At 31.3% G+C, this 27,983-nt stretch overlaps 1 protein-coding gene across 1 annotated transcript in view; it reads left to right on the top strand.

The window, feature by feature from the left end:
* Nucleotides 1–27,983, top strand: part of LOC111619400 (fatty-acid amide hydrolase 2-like) — a 42,223-nt gene that overhangs the window by 7,718 nt on the left and 6,522 nt on the right. Inside the window, exons 2-6 of the mRNA XM_023361104.1 lie at nt 1,749–1,968; nt 14,189–14,398; nt 14,467–14,586; nt 20,700–20,791; nt 23,693–23,791. Of these exons, the coding sequence (XP_023216872.1) occupies nt 1,749–1,968; nt 14,189–14,398; nt 14,467–14,586; nt 20,700–20,791; nt 23,693–23,791 (741 nt within the window). The remainder of the gene's footprint in view (nt 1–1,748; nt 1,969–14,188; nt 14,399–14,466; nt 14,587–20,699; nt 20,792–23,692; nt 23,792–27,983) is intronic.

Genomic DNA, 27,983 nt, shown 5'->3' with positions numbered 1-27,983 from the left:
TCTAATCTTACATGACATAGTGTGCTCGGGAGATTAATCAGTGCTTCTGATTTATTTTTTTGTATTGAATAATGAAAAAAATCAAGAAACAGCACACTGGGTACAATCTAATTCATCCAATACAAGTGAGCCATAGATGAGTTTGACAGTTTTAAGTTTTAATGTCTAAACACTGAGTTTTTGGGTTATTAGAATATTGGAATCTTTGGAGGGCAATCGCCACATCTTCCCCTTGAATCTGCACCTGGTTTAATAAAGGTATTCTACCACCTTACAAAATCAATTTATTCAATCATCTTTTTAGAAAAGATATTTATGGGATTCTGTTTATGGGAAAAGATTCCTTAAATATTGGATTTATATAGAAGAAATTCTCATTAGTTTGAAATTCAAAGGACAAAATAATCACAACTTCAAATTATCAAGTTTCAAATTATCAGAGATTTACATATTTCTGTATAATATGGCAAATGCTCTGTAACTGATAATTAATAATAACAATATAAATAAACTACAGGTAAACAGCATGTGTCTGGTAAGAACCTCACAGGTCGCCAGATAGGTTCTACAAAAAGTAAAGAATTTCTCAAAATGTAGCCAAATTATTTTTAAAGTGGCTCAAAAAGTAGTAAGTCACCCAAATGTAATAGAGTCCTACAAATATCTCAATCTGCTACTGATAGCCCAAACTTGCAGTCACGAAACCCAGCTGTATTTTATGAGATAAGAGAGTAAAGGGTAGTTTATGGGTTAGGTGATACCTGAAAATGTGTTACTTTACAGGCAAAGCCATATTGACCAGATTAGAGTTGTTCTTTGTCTATTGTTCTCTTATGATATGGAGTTACTTCAATCTAAACAAACGCGATAACATATGCTTTCACAGTTCGGACAAAATTTTTACTTCAAATTTCAAAGTAGTCTTATTTTGAACTAACTGAATTCCTTAACGTGTAAATCTCTATATTTATGACCAGGACAAATAGTACAGTTACACACTAATGGGCTTTCAAACTATCTGAGTTCAAATTAACAAGGATTTCCTGGATGCTGAAAATTACTTTACTACAGGATGATTCAAAAGTCACAGAAATTTTTAAAAATTAATAACTCACAAACTATTTACAGTTAGATGATGCAGTTTCCACAGAATGCTTAGAAAGAAGCAGGATTTTTTTAGGTGTAATAAAAATTTTAGTACAAAAGTAGTTACATTTTTTACCATAGATGGTGCTGTAAAAACTGAAAGTATTTGTAAATTTGTTAAAGTAAGAATAAAAAAGTAAAAAGTTCTTAGTGCAAGCCTTAGTAACAACTTCACAAATCATGCAATCTTATCAAGCACCATCTATGGCAAAAAATGTAACTATTTCAGTACTAAAATTTTTCTTACACCTAAAAAAATCCTATTTCTTTCTAAGCATTTCTGTGAAAACTGCATCATCTTACTGTAAATAGTTTGCAAGTTATTAATTTTTTTAAATTTCTGTGACTTTTGAATCACCCTGTACATTGAAGTGTAAAGAAATTAGTGTAACAACTGGTACTAATATATTTTTTGATAAAATGATCATTTAGCTTGTAGTATCTTAATCAATGAAGCAAATCATAGATATCATTAATAGAAAAAATTTATAAATATACTAATATGGAAATTTGATTATTTTATATTATTTCAGTATTCAGAAAATTGATTTAAAACAATTTGTCATTCTTCATTCATATGATTAAAATAAATTATTTTTTAGATGAAATGTGTAGATGTTGTGGAAGCATATATTTCAAGAATCAAGGAAATTCAACCCATTATTAATGCAGTTTCAGAAGACAGGTTTGAAGATGCCCTGAAAGATGCACAAAGTGTAGACAATCTTATTACCTCACGTAAATATTCAGAAGAAGAATTAGAAAAAAGATATCCTTTCTTAGGAATCCCATTCACAATTAAGGAAAATATTGGTGTTAAAGGTAATTCTAATTTATTTTCAATATTTTCCACAATAAAATAGAATGAAATGCAACATTCAGATATACAGTGGAACCTCGGTATACGACCTTAATCAGTTCCTGATGTTTGGACTTATACCGAATAGGACGTATACCAAACCAACCTTTCCCATAAGAAATGTAAAAATGATTAATCCGTTCTCATGTAAAAAAAAAGAAAAAATGGCTGGCTTTTTGCACCTCGCTTTCCTGGCTAGTTCCTGCTTGATTTTTCACGAGATCAGCATGTATCTTTTTAGCTTTCTCGCAAATAATTGCTTCTGATACACTGTCTCTAGCACACTGTTTTCCAGTTATCCAAAGCAAACGCAATTTCTCAACATGATCTAATGTCTTCGATCTCTGTTTAGAAATTGATTTAACTCCTTTCCCGACATTAGCAAATTTAATAATGTCTTTATTTTTCACGATTGTCGATATCGTCGTTCTCGGAATATGGTACGCAACAGTTAAATCTCGAACACGCATGTCACCTTCATATTTCTCAACAATCTCTTTTTTCAGTTTCATTGTAATTCTAGTCAATTTTTTTTTTTTTTTTTTAGTTTTCTGTTGCTTTTCATTTGCCTTTTTGCAATTCATGATTAATAAAAATAATAAAATTTTACTTACAAATTAAAATCAGAAGAAATTTAACAAAGTAATAAACCATGGCACCGCAAACGTCTAGTCTGGTCTAATANAATATACTAATATGGAAATTTGATTATTTTATATTATTTCAGTATTCAGAAAATTGATTTAAAACAATTTGTCATTCTTCATTCATATGATTAAAATAAATTATTTTTTAGATGAAATGTGTAGATGTTGTGGAAGCATATATTTCAAGAATCAAGGAAATTCAACCCATTATTAATGCAGTTTCAGAAGACAGGTTTGAAGATGCCCTGAAAGATGCACAAAGTGTAGACAATCTTATTACCTCACGTAAATATTCAGAAGAAGAATTAGAAAAAAGATATCCTTTCTTAGGAATCCCATTCACAATTAAGGAAAATATTGGTGTTAAAGGTAATTCTAATTTATTTTCAATATTTTCCACAATAAAATAGAATGAAATGCAACATTCAGATATACAGTGTAACCTCGGTATACGACCTTAATCAGTTCCTGATGTTTGGACTTATACCGAATAGGACGTATACCAAACCAACCTTTCCCATAAGAAGAAATGTAAAAATGATTAATCCGTTCTCATGTAAAAAAAAAGAAAAAATGGCTGGCTTTTTGCACCTCGCTTTCCTGGCTAGTTCCTGCTTGATTTTTCACAAGATCAGCATGTATCTTTTTAGCTTTCTCGCAAATAATTGCTTCTGATACACTGTCTCTAGCACACTGTTTTCCAGTTATCCAAAGCAAACGCAATTTCTCAACATGATCTAATGTCTTCGATCTCTGTTTAGAAATTGATTTAACTCCTTTCCCGACATTAGCAAATTTAATAATGTCTTTATTTTTCACGATTGTCGATATCGTCGTTCTCGGAATACGGTACGCAACAGTTAAATCTCGAACACGCATGTCACCTTCATATTTCTCAANTACCTTCTAAAATAAGTAAATTGAATAATGTTGGAATCATAAGATTGCCAAATACATGTATAGGATACTTACCTGGAATTATCCTTACTTCACATTTTCACATGAGATCAACTGTTCACACAAGAAGCAGTCCTAAGTTTATTATACCTCCAATTCGAAACAATATTTTCCAAGATAGAATTAGAGAAATTACAAGAGAGTATAAATACTACACAGAATTCTGAGGCGAATAAAGAGAATTCTAAGAAACAAAAAGATGATGATATTAAGGTAGCAGAAAAATCATATGAGCAAATGAAGAAAGATTTGGACAGATTATTAAAAGAAAATGAAGATCTTTTTATATCAAACACTCCAACAATTCCAATCACATACATATGGATTATCCTTGGAAGTATAGGAATATTAATTCTACTTATCTGTATATATTATATAGTCAAGCATATTTGTGGGAAACGAAGATTTGAGAAGAGGATCAAGGAACTGTCACAACAGGACATTCCACTTCAAGAAATTCCCCAAAGAAATAATGCAGAAGAAGAAGAAACGAAAATAGTCGAACCTGTTGGAAGATCAACTGAACAAGCTTCAAACTCAGCACAGACAAGGAAGCACTTTGTTCGCACACCTCGATTTTAATCCCTACTTGATTTTCTTTGAATGATTATTTCATTTGATTGAACTCTTATTTGATTTATTGATAGTCAATTTTTGTTCATATATATCTTTAGTTTGTAAGTACCTTTCCTAATAATAACAAAAAGCTTATTTAAGGGAATGTACACCCCACTCAAATTGATAAATTAAAGTGATAGATTAGAATAGACATAATATTATATAGAATAGTCTAGATTAAGACTTAGAGTAGTATTAAGAGAGAGAGAGACTTTATTAGAGATATGTATTTGTTAAACATACTGCCTTTAAAGTGAAATTACGTTGGTGAAAGTGACCTTTGCCCAAAATGGATTTAAAAGACCTTGGAGTCATAAAACATTTAATGAACTCAACCACCTGAACTTTTGTGGTTATGCTGAAGTAAAGTAGGAAGAAAAAGAAGTGTGTCAACATACAGGAAGAAGACACATTATATCATTTTGAACTGCACAGTGAACTTTGAACTTTTAGCAGGTGCTTTTTGAAACAAGAAGACATCACCTGATCTTCTAATATACCTGAATTGGTGCAACTATAAGAAGTCAGCCAACAGAGGTGCTGCCATAGAGACTCTCAGCAACAGAGAGGTGCATTCGAAATCAGTGACAGAACTATGTCCACTTTTACCGTCGATTCCAGACGAAGACACATATGTTCATTGTGTTTATTTTAGTAATATTATTAATCTGATGAATTGTTTACTATATTATTTCCATGTGTTTCAATTTTGAATTTATTGTATACTTTTATGATTTTATTATTATGTATAACACAATTTTCAGAGAGAGAGAGAGAAATTCGAACTTATGTATTGCAGTGAAAAATCATGCCTTCTTTAAATGTAGTGTGATTTTTGAAGATAAGGGAGTAATGTGAGATCCGAAAGGCCCCTAGGCCTCATTTAATAATTTTTATTAAATATGCTTAAATATTCACAAAATAATACTTCGTTTTTGGTGAAAAATTGGTGTTTTAGTCGTGGGAAAAGATAGATAACAGATGCTACTTCCGTTGAAGGAAGTCCGTACATCCTCTGTTTTTCCCTATCCGTTAAAAATCTCGCTCAAATGGGAAATGGCTACCCCTCATTCGTCCCCCTTTTCGTCGGTTCTCACGAAGAGCTACTGGACGATGATTGGACAAAAATTTGGAAATAAAAGGAGAGATTTAGTCAGAATTCGGGGAGTTCTTCGACAGATCCGAAGCATACAAACTCCACATACGTTCCCTCCCGATGGCCAACGCCCGTAACGGAGTCCGATAGACGAAGTCCCGAGTCTACACTTAGAAGAAGTGATATTTTTATATTTTGTGCACGAATTGATTTCCCATACGAAAGCAATATGAACCCTATCTACAAGGTGTCCTCTACCTATACAGAAACGAAGACGACAACTAACAGGTCGTATGTTTAGAATAATTTTGTGAGCTCTCTCTCTCGAACGCGCATTAGCATAGATTCAGTNAAAAAAAAAAAACATTAAAATGGAAGATAAGAAGGTGCATTTTCGACATCTGATGCTCTATTATTTCCGAAAAGGAAAAAATGCAACAAAAACTCAAAAAAAGATATGTGCTGTATATGGGGAGGATGCAGTTACTGATCAAACATGCCAGAAATGGTTTTCAAAATTCAGGGAGGAAGATTTTTCTCTCAATGATGCACCTCAGTCAGGACAACCTTCAATCATAGAAGATGAGTCCATAACAGCTTTAATTCAAAATGATCAGCATAAAACAACACGCGAGATAGCCGACATCTTAAAAATATCCCAAACATCTGTTATCAGACATTTGGCTAGCCTTGGATACACTTCCCGTTATGATGTTTGGGTTCCCCATAAGTTAAGTGAACGAAACCTTATTGAGCGTGTTTCTGTATGTGATTCACTTTTAAAACGCAATGAAGATGACCCCTTTTTAAAGCGATTAATAACAGGTGATGAAATATTCAATGCAAGAGATCTTGGAATAAGCCAAGTGATCCTCCAGTGCCACAACCTGTAGCTGGTTTGCATCCCAGAAAAGTAATGATTTCAGTTTGATGGGACTGGAAAGGGGTTCTTTATTACGAGCTTTTACCCAACAACCAAACAATTAATTCCAATAAATATTGTCTCCAACTGGATTAACTTAAGGCTTGCAAGTGCATCAAAAACGTCCAGAATTTGCAAATCGACGGGGAGTGGTATTCCATCATGATAATGCAAGACCGCACACATCGTTAAACGTGCGCCAAAAACTTCTAGACTAAAANATAAAAAAATAGTGTTGGACTGAATATTCTGCATTATTCGATATTCAGGATTATTTGGCTGCAAAGTAAATATCTGGTTTTTGGTCAAATACTAAATATCTATATTTGATATTTGGACCAAATATGTTTTCAAAAACAAACTATTTGATCAACTAATCTTATTTTAATTGAGAGAGAGAAAGAGAGAGAGAAGGATGGAAAGAAATATGGAACAAAAAAGAAAGAAAAGAAAATTTTAAAATATTGTTTTTTCATACATTCATTAAAACTGTACTTGTTGGAGTTGCTAAAAAAATGACACATCTCACTGGTAAGATAAGAGAATGTTTCCTTTCCTTATTTTGCCGCCGTTAAGTCAACTGAATTTCAGTGTGTTGAATGATCAGATATGAAATGTACTTTTCTACTTTCTTTTTAATGACATGAATTAAGCTCACTTCATTAGACAGTGAATACTCACTTTGACTACATGTGTTGTCTTATGAGATTTGGGGCTAAATACATCTGGTAATTTTTGGATTGAATAGAATCCACATATGAGGAATTGTTTTCCATATTTCCAAACACAGATTAATGATTATACTGATTGAAATTCTGATATGATTTAATATGTTTACATGCCCAACGAAATAATAAGGCTGATTATCATTAGCTATCATTTCCGTGATTTTGTAAAATATAATGCTTGATCTCTCATCGTTGATATCTCCTAATTTTTCTTTTAAAGTAGCTCAATCACTGATGGCTGTCTTATCAGATTTTCTGTCTTTGAGGACAAGTAAAGATGTAGCTTTTTTTCTTTTACTTTTTTTTTCTTTGTAAGTAGTATAGTTCATCACATGCCATAATATGAAATGACTTACAAGTACAGACATATTAAAGGTTTTTGACATTTTTCTTCTTGTAGTAAGACTTTTCTTTCAATGCATAATTTATACTCAGTTTTAATCTTGTATTTAATATAAATTTCATAGTACTTCTGTACTGCTTTTGATTATGACATTTTGTCAGCTCTTTTATGCTGTTACCTTCAACCTTCGTGAATAGGTACTGCTATAATATACACTACACTCTCTTCAACCTTAAATGACCAGTAAAATATTTAAAAATACTGCAGATGTTTTTGACCATTATTTCTGGTCTTCTTCAGGCAGAAAGTTCCGAGATTCGAATATCAGTTGTGCTTGTAAAATTTAAATTATTCTTAGAACGTATGAACCGATGTGAATAGAAACTCATACTGTACGTGCGTACTAAGCATAGCTTATACAAATGAAATAATATATTTTTTAACACACACATAAAAAAAACATGGAGATCCGGATTAAATAGAGTCTTCCCATTCATAGTAGAGCTTCCAAGCGTTGGAAATATTAATAGCATCCTTGGAGTTGATGCAGTTATTGTGTAGCCCAGCTTTGTATATTTCGAGAGTTTCCAGCGAACGTACATGTTCTCTTTGGTTTGATACATTAATTATTTGGGCGTTATGCAGGTTTGCTCTTATGCACGGGGTTGAAGCATAAGTACACAAGGCAGTGATGCCCCTGTTATGTTCGATGTCATATCTATGTTCCCGTAGATGCTTATCTAGAGAACATATCGTAGAGCCAATATATACAAGGTCCCTTTGAAACCTATGGTTCCTTAATGGAACCGAGTATACCCCTGGAGCCAGTCTTATGTTTATGCGATCTTTGCAGTTGTGGAGGAAGTCATAAACAGTACTCCATCTCTTATATGTAATTTTTTTGTTTGTAATTGCCACAATTTCTCTATAAATAGAGTCCAGGTGGTGGTTATATTGAATTACAGCCCAGGATTGTGGATTGTTCAAGATGCTAGTGCTTGAGTTATTGTTGTTAATATTATATAATTGCGACAAATAGGCACATGCCAGTTTCTGTATTAATCCCCACTCATATCCATGTCAAGAGGCTACATACTGAATGCGTTGTAATTCTACCAATGTATCATCAAATTTTGTATTGTGTGTGAACGCTCTTTTGGTTAGGGTCTGAACATTAGGGTCTAACATATAAGCCATAGGGTCATCAGAATTGGTAGGGATGAATAGAGGAGTATAGCACGGCTTATAATAGACCTTAGTTGATATCTTGTCCCCTTCCAATTATACACTGATATCCAGGAAGGTTGCATTCGAATTACATATTTGGTCTAACTTGACGCTGAGGCCATATGGGTTATTATTCATTGCATCTATGAAACTATAGATATTGGGCTTAGCCTTCCACATAATGAAGATGTCATCCACCGGCAATAATGGTCGAAAACGTTTGTAGTATTTTAAAATATTTTACTGGTCATTTAAGGTTGAAGAGAGTGTGGTGTCTTTTATGCTGTTATTAAGTCTGTATTAAATCTAGTATTAGATAATAAAAAAAAAAGTCAGTTGTTGGGAATTATAATTTTATTCAAAAATTAAAATTTTAAATTGAATTTGATCATATATGAAGCATGCAATTCCATAGCATTATAGATACCATTTTTCTCAACAAGTTATAGAGTTTTTCAATGAGAGGATTGTTGAGTTTATTTCCAAATGTCAAAAATGCTTGGATGTCAACAGGGATTATGTTGAAAAATAGTTCAAGATATATTTTCATTGTAAAAACAAGGATTTTGAGTTACAATAAATTGTTATCATCTTATGACAAAATAATTCTTACTTGAAAAATGACCCTCATATATTACTTAAACATTGAAATAACAGTAGTATCTTGATGACTAAATTAAGTATTCAGATTTAATTTAATTTTTAAAATACTTTTAACTTATTACTATCATACAAATGGAAATGTTTGATAATAAATATTCTGTTATTTGAATTTGTAATAATTTAGAAATTATTATTCACAAAAATATATTTGTGTTGTTTTTTTCAGATTTGCTTTTACTATTGATTGAAATACAGAAAATTTATTTTTTATCAAATAAATATTGTAAAGAAATCTTTTAATTTCTCTGATTTCAAAAAATCCAGAAGAATTAATATTTTTTAAAAGATTTGAATAATTTATATTTTAACTAAATTAGGAAATAAAATTAGAAGTTTGGAAAAATTTGAAATAAGACTTAGGATATAAAAACGTTTTTATTCTTTAATTAGTTTATAAAGAATATGTAAGGAATTATACTTTTCAAAATTTTTAAAAATTGGTTTTAAATTTTAATTTTGGTTTCTTTGGAGATACATGAAAGTGTTTAAGATTTGCATTATGTTTTTATTATCTGGAATTCTATCATTTTACTATCCCAGCTCTGTTATATATATAACAGAGGGAAAGTATGGCAGTTGGTCAGAAATTTTCTTTCAAGATTTTTACATTTCTGCACTCAGTAGGACCTTGAAATGTCAAGAAATGTAAAAAAATTGGGTTTTTTTTCTGCATATATGGATATTAATGTGTTTATGGGGAGGCATGATTTTGTTCACCCTCTTTGAAGCTTACTAACATCCGTGCTTTTTGTCAAAAATTTCTGAAATTTTGCAGGGAGGTTTGTATGTTAGGAGCTTGATGCTATTAAATTTTGTTGGTTAAAGGTCGAGGAGATGGGGAGATACAGGGGGGTCGTGTGTCATATCTCGAACAGGGTTGGACTTAATTATGATTATACATGTTACTAGCATTTAAAATTTTTTTATAAAACTCATCTCTAACCTCAAAATTAAGATTTTTGCTATTTTAGAATAATTAAAAATATAAATTGCTTAATTTAATAAAATATCATAATAGATGGCACCACATGCGGTTTTCAATGTTGTTGCCAGGAAAGTTAAGCAACTTGTTGCTGGATTTTTTTAGTTTGTATGGTTTGCTATGTTATCATTAATTTAACTTTAATTCTACATTACAAGAAAAACATTCAAGTGTAGTAAATTATCTAATAATTCCGACAGGACTGATTTCAAAAATTTATCGAATAAATGAGCATTTATTTATTGTAACATTGTTACAATGCCAGGCTGTAACTTATAATCATTTTTTTAATTTATTTAATTTGAAATATATGCTCTCCACTCAAATTAGTAGTGTCTTGTCCCTGTACATCATACTTTTCCTGTTAGCAACAGAGTCCTGCCATCATCTATCTAACTTCTTACAGGAAAATTTTGAATTGAAATAATGAGACTTCCAGTTTGCATTTAAAGTTCATATACTGTTAATTGGAGCCTCCCACCTCTAATGTTATCTGGTCAGTTTCATCTATCTAACTCAATTTTTGAGATTAATTAAGGAAAGATGGATAGACAACAGTGGGAATTTATAGGTCTACATTTTTTCAAATTGCAGCCCAATGATTCAGTATTAAGAAAAATAAAACATTTGTAGTTATGTGAGATCCGAGAGGGCCCTAGGCCTCATTTAATAATTTTTATTAAATATGCTTAAATATTCACACAAAATAATACTTCGTTTTTGGTGAAAAATTGGTGTTTTAGTCGTGGGAAAAGATAGATAACAGATGCTACTTCCGTTGAAGGAAGTCCGTACATCCTCTGTTTTTCCCTATCCGTTAAAAATCTCGCTCAAATGGGAAATGGCTACCCCTCATTCGTCCCCCTTTTCGTCGGTTCTCACGAAGAGCTACTGGACGATGATTGGACAAAAATTTGGAAATAAAAGGAGAGATTTAGTCAGAATTCGGGGAGTTCTTCGACAGATCCGAAGCATACAAACTCCACATACGTTCCCTCCCGATGGCCAACGCCCGTAACGGAGTCCGATAGACGAAGTCCCGAGTCTACACTTAGAAGAAGTGATATTTTTATATTTTGTGCACGAATTGATTTCCCATACGAAAGCAATATGAACCCTATCTACAAGGTGTCCTCTACCTATACAGAAACGAAGACGACAACTAACAGGTCGTATGTTTAGAATAATTTTGTGAGCTCTCTCTCTCGAACGCGCATTAGCATAGATTCAGTCGTAACCTTTAGCTTGTCTTGTAATCGTTGTATTTGGTTATTTGTATTCGTTTGTTTGAGATTTATTAAATTATACTTATGTTTATTATACAAAAATGTCTCTTAATTGGGTGTCCGAATCAGATCGCATACGCGTGTTTGTCCGCGCATCGATAAATTGACAAACTGGTGTCCGGAACCTGACGAACTTCTGAACTTCGCAGTTCGGATCTGATTTTATACGCTCTCCTATGTAAACTTTTACGATCGGATCTTACGATTCGAAACTCGGAGAACTATTCTCACGGAATAGGCCGATTAAGTGGTACCAACGAATTAGTGTACCCCCGGCTGATCTCACAGTTAAACTTAGAAACTATTGGAAAGTTTGAAAGTTACAACAAAAATTAGAAACAATAAATATAAGAATAAAATTGTAATTATGTACAAAGTATATATGCATAAACTATAATCAATCTATCCGTCTGTATCTCTCTATAGTCTATTTATATTTTAAGAACATTGACTTTAATGTGAATAATATATTGATATAAAGAAAAATAAATTTATTTGATATTGAATTTATAGTTTTAGAGATATTTCTAGATTATGATGTTTTGTTTACAAATTATTCTTTATTTTATGTTGTTCAAAATATTATATTGAAAACATAAATAATTTATATCATACAGCTCCATGTTAGTAAATGTAAGCCCCAATTAGAATAATTAAGAAACAAATACTGCTAAGAATTTCTTAGTAGTGTTTGTTTCTTAATTAATACTGTACAAAATGTTAACTTTAAAGTTTAAGTTTTACAAGAGAGGACAACAAAATGAACTCTTTAGAATGAAAGTTTCCTTCTTTCACAGAAGTTATAAACTTAGTATAAAGCAATATTTGGCTCAGTCAGTTAACTAGCTTAAGGCCAGTCCTGCATCAGATAACTTATTAATATAAAATCTATACTTAGCAAATTAATATTAATATACATTTTATTTTCTAAAATTGATAAAACTAATTGCCAATAATTTTTTGAACAGGTATTATTTCCACAGAGGGATTAATTCCAAAGAAAGATGGCTTGTTTGATGATTTCCTTTCAGTTGGACCAATGTGTCGCTATGCCAATGATTTATTACCAATGTTGAAAGTTTTGTCTGGAGAAAATAGCACAAAACTTACATTAGAAGAAAAGGTTTGTAAAATTTTATAAATGCTATACATGATAAGAATGTAATATAAAATATTAAATAATTTAAATTGTATAAAATTTAATACAACCTGGAACCTGAGTTAACCAGGTTCCTCTGGAAACAGAGGAACCTGGTTAACTCAAACCAAGATAATTTGAACTCATATTTATTCAAAGTCATTTTCTTTCCCTGATTGTCCAGCATAGGGATTTACATGCCAAATCAAACTGGTTTACTCAAATTTATTGAACTGTTTAACTCAATTGGGGTTTTGATACATTATTTTCCTAAATACTGAATATTAAGGGTTCTTTAACAAGATAAAATATTTCAAACTCAATTATTTAATCTATTTTCTAATTATCTAACTAATTAATTAATTAGCTAATTATCTAATAAGTTGGAACATGGACAAACAAAGATAAACAATAGTTCTGGTTTTATTCATATTAACTTAGAAATGTTTTAAAAAGAGACAGGATAAAGTTTATATTTAAACTATTCTGTCATTTTTCAAAAATATTTTTAAGTTAATATGACATAGTCTGATGTAGGAGAAATCAGTCATGTCAAAAATTTGTTTTGATCTAATGCTGGTCCTCACCTGAATGGTCAATAGTTGTGGAAGTAGAAACCTATTTTTTCTTTTTATTTATACTAAAATTAAAAATGATTCAAAATACATAATAAAAAGTATAAAGAATNATCAGATCTCATACGCGTGTTAATCCGCGTATAATAAGATTGATTAACTGGTGTCGGGACCCTGACAATTTGGGATAAAGACCTCACAGTCTTGAATCCCCTTTTCTTAAAATTACCGCCCTCCTATAAAACGTTACGAGAGCCGATCTCACGATCGCGCGCCGTAAGTGTCGTAGACTAAGATCTACGTCCTGGCTGATCTCACACTTTCCATGCTAGAGAAACACAGAAGTGTAATTCAATTTTTTTAAGCTTCTGGCAAGTATACAAGAAAATTTATTGAAAAATGAATGCTTTGTAAGGGGACAATTGTCTGTTGCAGCAAGGTGTGAGGTGATGTGAGAAGTTCGGAAACATAATCATGAACATCTGGGATGACCAGATCAAACTTTTTTTTAATCTGCCTTACAGTCTGAATTTGGCATCTTGTGATTAATATATTCTGACCTCCTCAAGAAGGAATTAGCAAGTCATTACTTTAAAAATGACAATAATGTGAAGACAGCAGTTTAACTGTGGCTGCTTAAGCAACAAGACAAGTTTATAATTTTTAATTGTTGGGTTAATAAAATGTAATATTTTGCAATAATTTATTTTTAGGAAATAATATGGCAGCATTAAGCAGATTGTTCAGCTATATTTTCCAGAATTTATAGATGAAAAATAATTGATTAATCTAATAAAATCAACTAAATGGAAGTTAGTTAAAAGGTTTTCACTCTTCATAATTCAACAAAAATAAAATAGTGTATATGTTTGTTTATAATTATGTATTTATGGTATTTTATAGAGTGTAATAAACCAATTATAAAGATGATAATTGTAATTTTTATATAAGAGACACTATTTCATAAATTTACCTTTTATATACTATGTCTATTCTTACAGATATGTTAAATACTGCTGGTTTATACTCAAGTAAAGGAACAAGAGCTTCAGAAGATGCCAAAGTAGTAGCATTAATGAAAAATGCAGGAGGCATTCCATTAGCTGTTACTAATCTTCCAGAATTATGTATGTGGTGGGAAACTAATAATAAAATATATGGACGAACTTTGAATCCTTATGATACTAGAAGAATCGTTGGGGGTAGTAGTGGTAAGTTTTTATTATTCATTTTCATATTAAAAAATGATTTTTAATGATAAAACAAATTTTTAACAAAGGAGGTGAAGCTGCTGTCTTAGCTGGTGGAGGTTCATTAATTGGAATTGGATCAGATATAGGTGGTAGTATTAGACTTCCAGCATTCTTTACTGGTGTATTTGGTCATAAAACAAGCAAGCGTAAGTAAGAGCATTTTTACATTAAAAATCCATTCAAAATTTTTTTGAAAACAGATACTTTTTGATTATTAAAACATACCTTAACATTTGTTTGTATTTATTACACTTGATTATAAAAAAAATAGTGTTGGACTGAATATTCTGCATTATTCGATATTCAGGATTATTTGGCTGCAAAGTAAATATCTGGTTTTTGGTCAAATACTAAATATCTATATTTGATATTTGGACCAAATATGTTTTCAAAAACAAACTATTTGATCAACTAATCTTATTTTAATTGAGAGAGAGAAAGAGAGAGAGAAGGATGGAAAGAAATATGGAACAAAAAAGAAAGAAAAGAAAATTTTAAAATATTGTTTTTTCATACATTCATTAAAACTGTACTTGTTGGAGTTGCTAAAAAAATGACACATCTCACTGGTAAGATAAGAGAATGTTTCCTTTCCTTATTTTGCCGCCGTTAAGTCAACTGAATTTCAGTGTGTTGAATGATCAGATATGAAATGTACTTTTCTACTTTCTTTTTAATGACATGAATTAAGCTCACTTCATTAGACAGTGAATACTCACTTTGACTACATGTGTTGTCTTATGAGATTTGGGGCTAAATACATCTGGTAATTTTTGGATTGAATAGAATCCACATATGAGGAATTGTTTTCCATATTTCCAAACACAGATTAATGATTATACTGATTGAAATTCTGATATGATTTAATATGTTTACATGCCCAACGAAATAATAAGGCTGATTATCATTAGCTATCATTTCCGTGATTTTGTAAAATATAATGCTTGATCTCTCATCGTTGATATCTCCTAATTTTTCTTTTAAAGTAGCTCAATCACTGATGGCTGTCTTATCAGATTTTCTGTCTTTGAGGACAAGTAAAGATGTAGCTTTTTTTCTTTTACTTTTTTTTTCTTTGTAAGTAGTATAGTTCATCACATGCCATAATATGAAATGACTTACAAGTGCAGACATATTAAAGGTTTTTGACATTTTTCTTCTTGTAGTAAGACTTTTCTTTCAATGCATAATTTATACTCAGTTTTAATCTTGTATTTAATATAAATTTCATAGTACTTCTGTACTGCTTTTGATTATGACATTTTGTCAGCTCTTTTATGCTGTTACCTTCAACCTTCGTGAATAGGTACTGCTATAATATACACTACACTCTCTTCAACCTTAAATGACCAGTAAAATATTTAAAAATACTGCAGATGTTTTTGACCATTATTTCTGGTCTTCTTCAGGCAGAAAGTTCCGAGATTCGAATATCAGTTGTGCTTGTAAAATTTAAATTATTCTTAGAACGTATGAACCGATGTGAATAGAAACTCATACTGTACGTGCGTACTAAGCATAGCTTATACAAATGAAATAATATATTTTTTAACACACACATAAAAAAAACATGGAGATCCGGATTAAATAGAGTCTTCCCATTCATAGTAGAGCTTCCAAGCGTTGGAAATATTAATAGCATCCTTGGAGTTGATGCAGTTATTGTGTAGCCCAGCTTTGTATATTTCGAGAGTTTCCAGTGAACGTACATGTTCTCTTTGGTTTGATACATTAATTATTTGGGCGTTATGCAGGTTTGCTCTTATGCACGGGGTTGAAGCATAAGTACACAAGGCAGTGATGCCCCTGTTATGTTCGATGTCATATCTATGTTCCCGTAGATGCTTATCTAGAGAACATATCGTAGAGCCAATATATACAAGGTCCCTTTGAAACCTATGGTTCCTTAATGGAACCGAGTATACCCCTGGAGCCAGTCTTATGTTTATGCGATCTTTGCAGTTGTGGAGGAAGTCATAAACAGTACTCCGTCTCTTATATGTAATTTTTTTGTTTGTAATTGCCACAATTTCTCTATAAATAGAGTCCAGGTGGTGGTTATATTGAACTACAGCCCAGGATTGTGGATTGTTCAAGATGCTAGTGCTTGAGTTATTGTTGTTAATATTATATAATTGCGACAAATAGGCACATGCCAGTTTCTGTATTAATCCCCACTCATATCCATGTCAAGAGGCTACATACTGAATGCGTTGTAATTCTACCAATGTATCATCAAATTTTGTATTGTGTGTGAACGCTCTTTTGGTTAGGGTCTGAACATTAGGGTCTAACATATAAGCCATAGGGTCATCAGAATTGGTAGGGATGAATAGAGGAGTATAGCACGGCTTATAATAGACCTTAGTTGATATCTTGTCCCCTTCCAATTATACACTGATATCCAGGAAGGTTGCATTCAAATTACATATTTGGTCTAACTTGACGCTGAGGCCATATGGGTTATTATTCATTGCATCTATGAAACTATAGATATTGGGCTTAGCCTTCCACATAATGAAGATGTCATCCACCGGCAATAATGGTCGAAAACGTTTGTAGTATTTTAAAATATTTTACTGGTCATTTAAGGTTGAAGAGAGTGTGGTGTCTTTTATGCTGTTATTAAGTCTGTATTAAATCTAGTATTAGATAATAAAAAAAAAAGTCAGTTGTTGGGAATTATAATTTTATTCAAAAATTAAAATTTTAAATTGAATTTGATCATATATGAAGCATGCAATTCCATAGCATTATAGATACCATTTTTCTCAACAAGTTAGAGTTTTTCAATGAGAGGATTGTTGAGTTTATTTCCAAATGTCAAAAATGCTTGGATGTCAACAGGGATTATGTTGAAAAATAGTTCAAGATATATTTTCATTGTAAAAACAAGGATTTTGAGTTACAATAAATTGTTATCATCTTATGACAAAATAATTCTTACTTGAAAAATGACCCTCATATATTACTTAAACATTGAAATAACAGTAGTATCTTGATGACTAAATTAAGTATTCAGATTTAATTTAATTTTTAAAATACTTTTAACTTATTACTATCATACAAATGGAAATGTTTGATAATAAATATTCTGTTATTTGAATTTGTAATAATTTAGAAATTATTATTCACAAAAATATATTTGTGTTGTTTTTTTCAGATTTGCTTTTACTATTGATTGAAATACAGAAAATTTATTTTTTATCAAATAAATATTGTAAAGAAATCTTTTAATTTCTCTGATTTCAAAAAATCCAGAAGAATTAATATTTTTTAAAAGATTTGAATAATTTATATTTTAACTAAATTAGGAAATAAAATTAGAAGTTTGGAAAAATTTGAAATAAGACTTAGGATATAAAAACGTTTTTATTCTTTAATTAGTTTATAAAGAATATGTAAGGAATTATACTTTTCAAAATTTTTAAAAATTGGTTTTAAATTTTAATTTTGGTTTCTTTGGAGATACATGAAAGTGTTTAAGATTTGCATTATGTTTTTATCATCTGGAATTCTATCATTTTACTATCCCAGCTCTGTTATATATATAACAGAGGGAAAGTATGGCAGTTGGTCAGAAATTTTCTTTCAAGATTTTTACATTTCTGCACTCAGTAGGACCTTGAAATGTCAAGAAATGTAAAAAATTTGGGTTTTTTTTCTGCATATATGGATATTAATGTGTTTATGGGGAGGCATGATTTTGTTCACCCTCTTTGAAGCTTAATAACATCCGTGCTTTTTGTCAAAAATTTCTGAAATTTTGCAGGGAGGTTTGTATGTTAGGAGCTTGATGCTATTAAATTTTGTTGGTTAAAGGTCGAGGAGATGGGGAGATACAGGGGGGTCGTGTGTCATATCTCGAACAGGGTTGGACTTAATTATGATTATACATGTTACTAGCATTTAAAATTTTTTTATAAAACTCATCTCTAACCTCAAAATTAAGATTTTTGCTATTTTAGAATAATTAAAAATATAAATTGCTTAATTTAATAAAATATCATAATAGATGGCACCACATGCGGTTTTCAATGTTGTTGCCAGGAAAGTTAAGCAACTTGTTGCTGGATTTTTTTAGTTTGTATGGTTTGCTATGTTATCATTAATTTAACTTTAATTCTACATTACAAGAAAAACATTCAAGTGTAGTAAATTATCTAATAATTCCGACAGGACTGATTTCAAAAATTTATCGAATAAATGAGCATTTATTTATTGTAACATTGTTACAATGCCAGGCTGTAACTTATAATCATTTTTTTAATTTATTTAATTTGAAATATATGCTCTCCACTCAAATTAGTAGTGTCTTGTCCCTGTACATCATACTTTTCCTGTTAGCAACAGAGTCCTGCCATCATCTATCTAACTTCTTACAGGAAAATTTTGAATTGAAATAATGAGACTTCCAGTTTGCATTTAAAGTTCATATACTGTTAATTGGAGCCTCCCACCTCTAATGTTATCTGGTCAGTTTCATCTATCTAACTCAATTTTTGAGATTAATTAAGGAAAGATGGATAGACAACAGTGGGAATTTATAGGTCTACATTTTTTCAAATTGCAGCCCAATGATTCAGTATTAAGAAAAATAAAACATTTGTAGTTATGTGAGATCCGAAAGGCCCCTAGGCCTCATTTAATAATTTTTATTAAATATGCTTAAATATTCACACAAAATAATACTTCGTTTTTGGTGAAAAATTGGTGTTTTAGTCGTGGGAAAAGATAGATAACAGATGCTACTTCCGTTGAAGGAAGTCCGTACATCCTCTGTTTTTCCCTATCCGTTAAAAATCTCGCTCAAATGGGAAATGGCTACCCCTCATTCGTCCCCCTTTTCGTCGGTTCTCACGAAGAGCTACTGGACGATGATTGGACAAAAATTTGGAAATAAAAGGAGAGATTTAGTCAGAATTCGGGGAGTTCTTCGACAGATCCGAAGCATACAAACTCCACATACGTTCCCTCCCGATGGCCAACGCCCGTAACGGAGTCCGATAGACGAAGTCCCGAGTCTACACTTAGAAGAAGTGATATTTTTATATTTTGTGCACGAATTGATTTCCCATACGAAAGCAATATGAACCCTATCTACAAGGTGTCCTCTACCTATACAGAAACGAAGACGACAACTAACAGGTCGTATGTTTAGAATAATTTTGTGAGCTCTCTCTCTCGAACGCGCATTAGCATAGATTCAGTCGNTAATCGAATATTTATGTGTTTAACTCAATATTACATCGTTAAATCTCGTTATTTTTATATATTAAACGGTAGCTTTTACTTATTACTAAATAATACCTTTGTGAAAGGATCTAACTCCATAATTTCTGATCGAATAGCAAGATTATCTTTAAAACGGTCGATGCTTCTTAACGTCTGAAATTTAAACTTCCCCCGCTAAACACTGACGCGTGCGCAATCGGATAAGCTTTCCTAGAACTCTCAAAGCTTCCGGTCACATGACGTCCTCTAGTGGTCAATGACGTCTTAAAATAAAATACGGTATTTGTTTTTTAAAATGTGTACAGTATTTAATTTAAACATTGTAAATTTTATTTTTAAAAAATTTTTAAATTAACGGTAAATTTAATAATTTTTTTACTAAGATGTAATTAAAAAAATATTTTTTTTCTTTTTTTTACGTTTAATCTTGAAATCTGTTTTCAGTTAAAAATCATTTAAACTCGTTATATTTAGACAATTATTAAACATTCATAACGTAAACTTTATCGTTCAAAAATTAAATCGTTCTTAAAATCAGATATCGTTATCTTATAAACTGTTTAAATCATTACATTTCATCACAAATAATAATAAAACAAACAGTTATCACTTAAACAATCGTGTTTATTATAGTTGATTAGTAAATTGATGTCGATTTATTATTTTTCGTTTGTTTTCGACAAACGAAATTTGCCATCAAAAGCGGAGCAGCCGGAATCACTTTCTCTCTATGTGAAGGATCCGGGTTCGTGTTTGTGTCGGACCTGCAGAACTTTTTATGTCTAGTTCAGCAGCATCGGGCTCATCCTCGTTACCCGACGCATTGTTGTAGGTCAGACGCGCCCGTACATTGGGACATTTGGTGAATGTGTGCCCCCTCTTTGTCACTGAGTTGTCCTTTTCTTAATCCCCAAGGGAGATCTAAGGTTTCAATTTATTTTTAAATTAGTTACTCATTTGTATTACAAAAAAGATTTTTTACTGGCGACAAAATGTACTGGCTTGTTTGATGATTTCCTTTCAGTTGGACCAATGTGTCGCTATGCCAATGATTTATTACCAATGTTGAAAGTTTTGTCTGGAGAAAATAGCACAAAACTTACATTAGAAGAAAAGGTTTGTAAAATTTTATAAATGCTATACATGATAAGAATGTAATATAAAATATTAAATAATTTAAATTGTATAAAATTTAATACAACCTGGAACCTGAGTTAACCAGGTTCCTCTGGAAACAGAGGAACCTGGTTAACTCAAACCAAGATAATTTGAACTCATATTTATTCAAAGTCATTTTCTTTCCCTGATTGTCCAGCATAGGGATTTACATGCCAAATCAAACTGGTTTACTCAAATTTATTGAACTGTTTAACTCAATTGGGGTTTTGATACATTATTTTCCTAAATACTGAATATTAAGGGTTCTTTAACAAGATAAAATATTTCAAACTCAATTATTTAATCTATTTTCTAATTATCTAACTAATTAATTAATTAGCTAATTATCTAATAAGTTGGAACATGGACAAACAAAGATAAACAATAGTTCTGGTTTTATTCATATTAACTTAGAAATGTTTTAAAAAGAGACAGGATAAAGTTTATATTTAAACTATTCTGTCATTTTTCAAAAATATTTTTAAGTTAATATGACATAGTCTGATGTAGGAGAAATCAGTCATGTCAAAAATTTGTTTTGATCTAATGCTGGTCCTCACCTGAATGGTCAATAGTTGTGGAAGTAGAAACCTATTTTTTCTTTTTATTTATACTAAAATTAAAAATGATTCAAAATACATAATAAAAAGTATAAAGAATATTTTATTCATTATATAATTAAATAATAAATAAAAGTAAGATTTTAACACTAGAAATGCCAAAAAATTATTTTACTTAAAGGTCCCATTGCCAGTCAGTATGACCAGTATAGAAATGGCCAATTTATTTTAAAAAGTGTCAGTTGTACATTGCAAATTAATTTCATTTTAAGTAAGTGGCATAGCATAATTGATTGAACAATACAAACTTTTGTTTTATATGACAAAGAAGAATTATTTAGATTATAGTTGTAACCATGCATTTTTCCATTTAAAACTATACATTATACAAAATACAGTAAATATGTTTGGTTATGCACTGTCCACAAATGGAGTTTTTGTATTTTGTAATTTTTTGATGTCTTATTTATGCACTTACATTTAGTGCACTTTTGAACTTGACATTTGTGCCAGTTAACTCCAGGAGCCAGGTACCAGTTAAAATGTTCTTACTGCTAGAACACTTTCATTGCTAATATATCACTGAAGGTTTTCTGCCAGCTCTAAAATAAAGTTGCCATGATAATTCAATAAGCAGTTATTTCCTTGAAAACGATCATTACTAATTGATGATTGCTAAATAAAGAAAATTATAAGAAAACATGGGCAGGTACAGTTGCCAGGGCCGCCGTAAGCGGGCGTGCAAGGCGTGCACCGCACGCGGGCGGCACGTCCAGGGGGCGGCAAAGAGCCTTTCTGGCAAGCTCAGCATAGGTAATCGTAGTTAAACAGGGGGCGGCATAATCGGTATTGCACACGGGCGTTCAAACAGCTAGCGGCGCCCCTGACAGTTGCAATGCATCTTTTACTGTATACTTCCTTGACATTTGGTTAACAATGTTGACAATGTTTCATGCTAGTATAAAACAAGATTGTCTCTGGCATTTACTTTATAGTACTGTCTTCAATTGTAATATTGATGGCATGTAATATTGAAAAGACAATTGTAATTTTATTCTTTTTTCATGATAGACTGTCATATTTGCAATGAATCTGCATTTCTGAGAAGTGTTATGTTGTAAAATTGAGCTTGTTTAGGGTCTCATCTGAATGGCACTTTCTTTTCAGCATTATTTACAATGCCAACTAAGCTCATCTTCTTCTTTATATAAGCTAATTTTACAGTTGTAAAAAGTTATCCACTATTGCATTTTTTCCTGCTTTCATTTGGTTTCATTAGACACACAACATATTCTCTGAGTGACTGATCAGAAGCCTGTCTTGCTTCTTTCTGAGATAAGGAAAACCATTTGGAGTCCACCTCAATAGCCATTCAAAACTGTAGACCAGACTTATCAGGCTTATTAGCCAAAAATTGGATGAAGCAACATTTTGCTTTTGAAGGAAGTTGTTCATCTATTGTGATGGGCCAAGGATATAGCAGTTCTGAAAATTTTTCATGAATGTATTCAAAATTTCGAAGGCCATGGCAAACTTGTCCATCTGCAGACAATGGGATTGTGTTTGCCAGATATTGAAAGATATTTTATTATTTCCCAGAACCACTTTCTACTTATAATTTCATGAAAGAATGGACCTCCCCACTTGCCTGACTAAAGGCTATCATAGTCCAACTTGTTTCCATCTTGCTCTGTAGCTATAGAAAAAATATATTCTGAATACTAGTCATTATATCCATAACTGGCACCTTTAGGTAAACATGTGTAATACTTGTTAATTATTAAAAATTTGTTTGTAATATTGTCGCGGGAACAAACGGCAATCAATCGTTAGAAACACAAAGGGATTTATTAACTCAATGTACAACTCCTGCAGCTTGCAGTAGGAGAACAAGAAGCCCTCTCAGCCTGAGAGCTGGCTGTTATATCTTAAAGAGACATGGTAGAAACATGGTAATTGGTTGGTATTTACATAAGTTCTCAGACCGGGAGAACATACCCACACAAAAAAAAAACTTGCATCAATGAGGGTTGAACCGGCAACTTCTGCTCGATAGGCCAAGCCGCTAACCTCTACCCCATGAATGACCCGGTGGGAAGAGCAAGCCGCGGCAATATTAGTCCATATCAAGGCAAGTGTTGATATGGATTAATATTAGTTTAACAGAAAAAAATTTGATAAGATGCCCCACTATAAATTTAAAATTATGTAGTCAATAATGTATTTAACTTAAATAAATAAAACATTTAAAATCATTAATTTTCAAATAATTAAAATCAAGCTATCTTATACATTTTAGGTAAATATTAGCAAGTTAAAGATTTACTATATGGAAAATGATGGTGGAAATCCATTGAGCTCACCAGTTAATTCAGAATTAGTAAATGCCCAAAAACAGGTAAGTTCCAAATTTGTATTTTGTACCTTGCTACATACAATATTCAATAATCAGGATCATAATATGTACTATATCATTTTATTCTCATATATTCACCTCATCCAGTAAATAGACTTTTTTAATTTTAAAACTATCTTAGAAACTGACAACCTGTATGTGTAATGCTTTTAATTAAAATCTATAGAAAACTAGTATTTTATGTCACATTAAGGGTGAAGTACATAAATACATTTTTGAGTAAAAGTAAAGTTTAAAATATTTTATACTGAGTTGTGAGATATAATCTATGATTCACATCTTATATGTTGACAATTGTATAATAATGTTAAAATAATAAATAAACTAAATATAAGTAAATTCTTAAACCATATTAAAATATGGTTATTTTGTAATTTGCATTATTCTTTTACTGACGATTTTATATATTGCTTAGATTTCACATTGTAATTATTTAAGAAATTACATTTCATTAAACAATTATTCTTTAAATATTCATTCTTTCTCAGAAGTCAGTTCTATATTTAACATTATTTTTATAATTCAGAAGTTAGAAAATCTTTCTAAAGATTCAAAGAAGATTAATATAGCCATAAATTAAAAATGTGTGGATTTATCTCAAACTATATTCAATTCTATCATAAATACACACACAAAAAAAAAAGAAATTTATTCAATCCTGTTTATTAAATTTAATAAACAGGACTGAATATGACTGTTTATTGTTTATTTTCTTATAATCAAAAACAAATTAGAGTTCTGTGTGTAGCGTCTTTGCAATCCAAACAATAATTTTGGTAGATGATCAAACAGCAATTAGTTAGAAAAACGTTACAGTTTATTTAAAACACTTTCTTAAATTCAGATGCATTTCGGGTTGGCTTGTATTCCCAACCCCTCTTCAGTGCTGTTAAAATTACAAAAAACAAAGTGAGTTTCATGACATTGGTAAGTAGGATGTAACGAAAACGTGGGGTGACAATAACATAAAAAACTTACATGTTACATAATGGTACAGGATAGACTTTCATGACCATAGTTTTATTACATAGTTGTATGACTATTTTCTATAATATGTAAAAAGTAAAGGGCGTGGCTGTTTAACATAACATTTAAATGAAAAATATATAACATAGATTATTAATTTCAAAATATCTATAAAAACTTACGTTTTTAGTTAAAATGTATTATTCCCAATGAAGATGAAACAGAGTAAAAATTGACAACTGGTGTTATCTGGTGTTCATGGAGTAAGAGTATACTGACAAGTAATGTTATTTAAACCATTCCTGACATTCTGTACAAGGGGGTGTGCTTTTAAACAATCTTTAATGCGTGGTGGCGCACTCTATTAGTTTATACCATTGGGGGTCTATTGACATGCCTTCTGAGATATTAATTAAGTTATCTTTGGGGTGTTTTTTGATTTCTATGTGTTCTTTAAATTTCCTTTTATATGGATCTTTTTCTAAATGTAACACTTTTATATTGTTTTTATTAATTTGGAAATTATTGTTACTTGTGTGGAAGGTGTTATGGGGAGGTGTTATGTTTTAGGTGGATGGCAGCTTCATGTTCTTTAATTCTTGTTTCTAGTGGCCGGCCTGTTTTGCCAATGTAAGTTTTTGGATTTTGGCAGTTGCATTCAGGTTTGTTGTAGACATTTGCGGGCACCGAAATACACCAGGTCTTAAAGTAGGGTAAGAGAAAGCAAATGAGGACCTCACACACAACACACCTCAATATAAAAACACTCGATTTTATATCAGATTATGCTCGCGTACACGTGGTTGTAGCTCCGTTGTTCACAAGTACAGATAATAAAAAATTTACAATCTATTACTCAGTTGCTAACAATCGATGTTCCTTCATCTACACTTCGAATTCACGTCTCTCGTATCTTCAATGCTCGATGGGATTTGATTTCTTTCTTTTTCCAATACAATTAATCTCGACAGTCTATTGTTAGTACGTGGTGACCCCTTACCTTCCTTCCTCGTCCTTTGTCTTCTTCCACTTTCTCTCGTGGAGGACAGTTCACGAAGGTTTCTAGGAAAAAAAAAGGTAAAAAATTTGTGGGATCACTCCTTTTATATCCTTCTAAGTTTGATTCTTCCATCCCCTTATGATGCGGCCACCTCAACAACCAATCAGAAGCCCACTGACCACCGCCAAAAGGTGGCGAGTGACAGGAAGGGAAACTGACGACGACGCGTTACAAAAATGGTAAAACCCGACAAATAATAACGTACATCAACAATAAAAAAAAAAAATACAATATAAAATGAATGCCTAACACTACATTGTAAACAGTTCCTACAGTTTTAAGAATGTTTGGTTTTAAGAATGTTGAATTAGAGTATTTAAAAAAATTTTTATATTAATCTAAAAGCATCAATTTTTAAAATGAAACTTAAGCTTTATTTCACTGTTGTTCATCACATTTACAAATTCAACAGAAATATATGCAAATATAAACATAAAATTCTCTCAAGAGAATGTTATATGTCATCTAATATCTGTTTTTCAAATTCTGTTATGTAAACACCTATAAATTGACACATTTTGAATTTTGATAACAATTTCAAAAATTTGTCCAGATTCTATTTTGTTTTGTCAGTTTTTACTGTAAGTTTTGTATAAAAAGAATTAAAAACATGAATCAGTTAAATATTAAAATGAAAAACCTATTGATATTTATAAATCCAGTGGTGTAGCGTAGTGGGGGCGGCAGGAGCGGCACTTTTAGGGGGCAGCAAATTTTCACAATAAATAATAATAATATCTTGTAAAAATTTGAACCATTTTATTTCATATTTTTGTCGCATCTACGATTCAGATGGATTGAAATGAGCACGAAATAGTGTTACCACCCGTCCTGTTTTCACCTGGACAGTCTGGGAATTGACCCACTGTCTGGGTGAATCATTAATTTTGTCCGGAAATATTGTGCACAACCTGTCGACCCTTTTTTTTTTCCTTTTTTTTGGTTGCACAATTCATATTCATACACATCTCCAATATCCAATAGAGCTAAGTCATCTAGGTTACTTACGTTACTCCTACCCAAATCTCCCTAGTCCCTAACTGTAACTGATTTAGAACTGGCATGAATTGCACGTTATTCTTCACGTAGCAAAATGACATTACGCATGCGTCAGGAACTTCTGTTTGAACAAACCTCACCTGCTGTCCGGGTCAGCAATTTTAAAAAGGTAGCACACTAGCACGGAATTTTTCATTGCTTATTCTGTGACAAAACAGAATTTTAGTCTTTTAAATTGAGATACCTAAATAAGGAGGCAGCAAAATTTTCCTTTGCCCTGGGAGGCTGACACCCACGCTATGCCACTGTATAAATCTATACTGACATTATGAGATTAAAATTTTGGAAATTTGAAAAAGAGAAGGTAATGAAAAAAAATAAAATTATACGTGTCTCATCTATCCATATGGAACTGTAAGGATCATAAGGATAGATGAGACAGAGCAACAACTGTCTCAGGCACCAAAATTATTCAGAATGGTAAACTACTAAGTTTTTAAGTTACTTGAAAAATTCACAGCCTAAAAACTACTTCAATGGCAAATTTTGACATTTTTTTTTTCTAAAAAGTTATCCATTAACAATTATGATAGAAAGTGCAATTTACCAATACAGACACTTTCCAAACTTTTCCAGCACTATTTTAATTCTCCAACAAATGTTCTCAGTTCAGTTGTTGAAGAATTGAAACAGTTCTGGAAAAGTGTGGAAGATGTTTGTATTGTTCAGTTTAACTCTGTTCTGGCTTTAGTGCTGTTAGAATGTGCAATTTTTTAGTTATTGCATATGTGCAGTGCCATAACTAGGAAGGTGCAACAGGTACATGAGCACAGTGTCTGGAACACAGTGTCTGGAACCTCAAAATGGAACTGACAAAATATTGTCAAATATACTATAATAATATTTTTGTTTACAAATTCTGTAAACTCTTGATTTAAGACAAAAAATTTCTATCTTATAGGAAAAATTTAAAAACTTTTTTATTCATGAGTAGAGCATACTAAATGGTTGGAACAATGGGCATAAATTACTAAATGTATATTATCATAATAACATTTTAACATATCTTGCACATTTTAAGTTCATTATTGATACATTTTTAAAACAGATTAGATTTAATGGACTTTTGGCAATAGCAGACACTCCTTT

This window comes from Centruroides sculpturatus, unplaced genomic scaffold, assembly GCF_000671375.1.
Source record: "Centruroides sculpturatus isolate CEXI.00-Female unplaced genomic scaffold, Cexi_2.0 scaffold174, whole genome shotgun sequence".
NCBI lineage: Eukaryota > Metazoa > Arthropoda > Arachnida > Scorpiones > Buthidae > Centruroides > Centruroides sculpturatus.
Note: the sequence above shows the minus strand (reverse complement) of the source record. Positions and strands in the feature narration are given on the sequence as shown.